This window comes from Entelurus aequoreus, linkage group LG21, assembly GCF_033978785.1.
Source record: "Entelurus aequoreus isolate RoL-2023_Sb linkage group LG21, RoL_Eaeq_v1.1, whole genome shotgun sequence".
NCBI classification, from domain to species: Eukaryota; Metazoa; Chordata; class Actinopteri; order Syngnathiformes; family Syngnathidae; genus Entelurus; species Entelurus aequoreus.
The window spans coordinates 3,819,044-3,821,543 of record NC_084751.1 but is presented as its reverse complement, the minus strand read 5'-3'; the positions used below and the strand labels follow the sequence as shown (position 1 = coordinate 3,821,543).

Sequence of the window (2,500 nt, the reverse complement as noted above, 5' to 3'; positions counted from 1 at the left end):
AGGATGGCATTGTACATTTGGACCAAGACGGCCAAGTGGACGGGCAGACAAGACTGGCGGTCCTGGGTTGAAGGTGTGCAGGTCAGCCAGGAGAGGGCGTTGTACTGCTCCAATACGAACCTGAGGTTCACAAACAGAAGATGTCATTTTCATGTTATTATTGTTATTTGTTATTTATTAAATGTTGTGTTTTTCTACACCAAAATTCATCTATTTATAATTCAACTTCATCTTGTTCTTCCTCTCCAGATTTTGGCGTGCTTTACCTTCCACATTTTTCACCCGTTCCAACTTCAAACTTTCCCTTGACAAATTCCAAAAATTCCCAGATTTCCCAGAATTCCGGGTTTTCCGGGACATTTTTCCCCATTCAAAATGAATGATTTAGTGATTCCGGAGCCCAAAAAAAGGCTGCGGGCTATAGAGCGTTTTCTATTCGGGCTCCAATACTATGGAATGCCCTCCCGGTAACAGTTAGAGATGCTACCTCAGTAGAAGCATTTAAGTCCCATCTTAAAACTCATTTGTATACTCTAGCCTTTAAAGAGACCCCTTTTTAGACCAGTTGATCTGCCGTTTCTTTTCTTTTCTCCTCTGCCCCTATATATATATATATATATATATATATATATATATATATATATATATATATATATATATATATATATATATATATATATTATATATATATATATATATATATATAATATATATATATATATATATATATATATACAAACCCCGTTTCCACATGAGTTGGGAAATTGTGTTAGATGTAAATATAAACGGAATACAATGATTTGCAAATCATTTTCAACCCATATTCAGTTGAATATGCTACAAAGACAACATATTTGATGTTCAAACTGATAAACTTTTTTTTTTGTGCAAATAATCATTAACTGATGCCAGCAACACGTGACAAAGAAGTTGGGAAAGGTGGCAATAAATACTGATAAAGTTGAGGAATGCTCATCAAACACTTATTTGGAACATCCCACAGGTGAACAGGCAAATTGGGAACAGGTGGGTGCCATGATTGGGTATAAAAGTAAATTCTATGAAATGCTCAGTCGTTCACAAACAAGGATGGGGCGAGGGTCACCACTTTGTCAACAAATGCGTGAGCAAATTGTTGAACAGTTTAAGAAAAACCTTTCTCAACCAGCTATTGCAAGGAATTTAGGGATTTCACCATCTATGGTCCGTAATATCATCAAAGGGTTCAGAGAATCTGGAGAAATCACTGCACGTAAGCAGCTAAGCCCGTGACCTTCGATCCCTCAGGCTGTACTGCATCAACAAGCGACATCAGTGCGTAAAGGATATCACCACATGGGCTCAGGAACACTTCAGAAACCACTGTCAGTAACTACAGTTGGTCGCTACATCTGTAAGTGCAATTTAAAACTCGCCTATGCAAGGCGAAAACCGTTTATCAACAACACCCAGAAACGCCGTCGGCTTCGCTGGGCCTGAGCTCATCTAAGATGGACTGATACAAAGTGGAAAAGTGTTCTGTGGTCTGACGAGTCCACATTTGAAATTGTTTTTGGAAACTGTGGAAAAGAACCATCCGGATTGTTATAGGCGCAAAGTTGAAAAGCCAGCATCTGTGATGGTATGGGGGTGTATTAGTGCCCAAGACATGGGTAACTTACACATCTGTGAAGGCGTCATTAATGCTGAAAGGTACATACAGGTTTTGGAGCAACATATGTTGCCATCCAAGCAACGTTACCATGGACGCCCCTGCTTATTTCAGCAAGACAATGCCAAGCCACGTGTTACATCAACGTGGCTTCATAGTAAAAGAGTGCGGGTACTAGACTGGCCTGCCTGTAGTCAAGACCTGTCTCCCATTGAAAATGTGTGGCGCATTATGAAGCCTAAAATACCACAACGGAGACCCCCGGACTGTTGAACAACTTAAGCTGTACATCAAGCAAGAATGGGAAATAATTCCACCTGAGAAGCTTAAAAAATGTGTCTCCTCAGTTCCCAAACGTTTACTGAGTGTTGTTAAAAGGAAAGGCCATGTAACAGTGGTGAACATGCCCTTTCCCAACTACTTTGGCACGTGTTGCAGCCATGAAATTCTAAGTTAATTATTATTTGCAAAAAAAAATATAAAGTTTATGAGTTTGAACATCAAATATCTTGTCTTTGTAGTGCATTCAATTGAATATGGGTTGAAAAGGATTCGCAAATCATTGTATTCCGTTTATATTTACATCTAACACAATTTCCCAACTCATATGGAAACGGGGTTTGTAAATATATATATATATATATATATATATATATATATATATATATATATATATATATATATATATATATATATATATATATTCAATGATGGTATAAAAATATTTAATGCGTAGTTTCCTTTGACGATGACCCCGTGCTTCACATCAGCTTGCACACACAAGGCCAACATATGTTATTTACGAGCATATATTTACCGCAGAACATCAGAGGTGGTTTTCGAGTCCAG

The 2,500-nt window shown here is 37.8% G+C and overlaps 1 protein-coding gene across 2 annotated transcripts in view; it reads right to left on the bottom strand.

Moving 5' to 3' along the window:
• The window catches only part of LOC133639111 (mediator of RNA polymerase II transcription subunit 13-like), a 333,705-nt gene that overhangs the window by 1,357 nt on the left and 329,848 nt on the right, over nucleotides 1-2,500 (bottom strand). For both annotated transcript variants that reach the window (XM_062032256.1, XM_062032257.1), the window contains exons 30-31: nucleotides 2,469-2,500; nucleotides 1-120 (exon numbers count right to left, since the gene is read on the bottom strand). The exon at nucleotides 1-120 is cut by the window's left edge and continues 1,357 nt beyond it; the exon at nucleotides 2,469-2,500 is cut by the window's right edge and continues 78 nt beyond it. In XM_062032256.1, coding sequence (XP_061888240.1) covers nucleotides 1-120; nucleotides 2,469-2,500 — 152 coding nt within the window. The remainder of the gene's footprint in view (nucleotides 121-2,468) is intronic.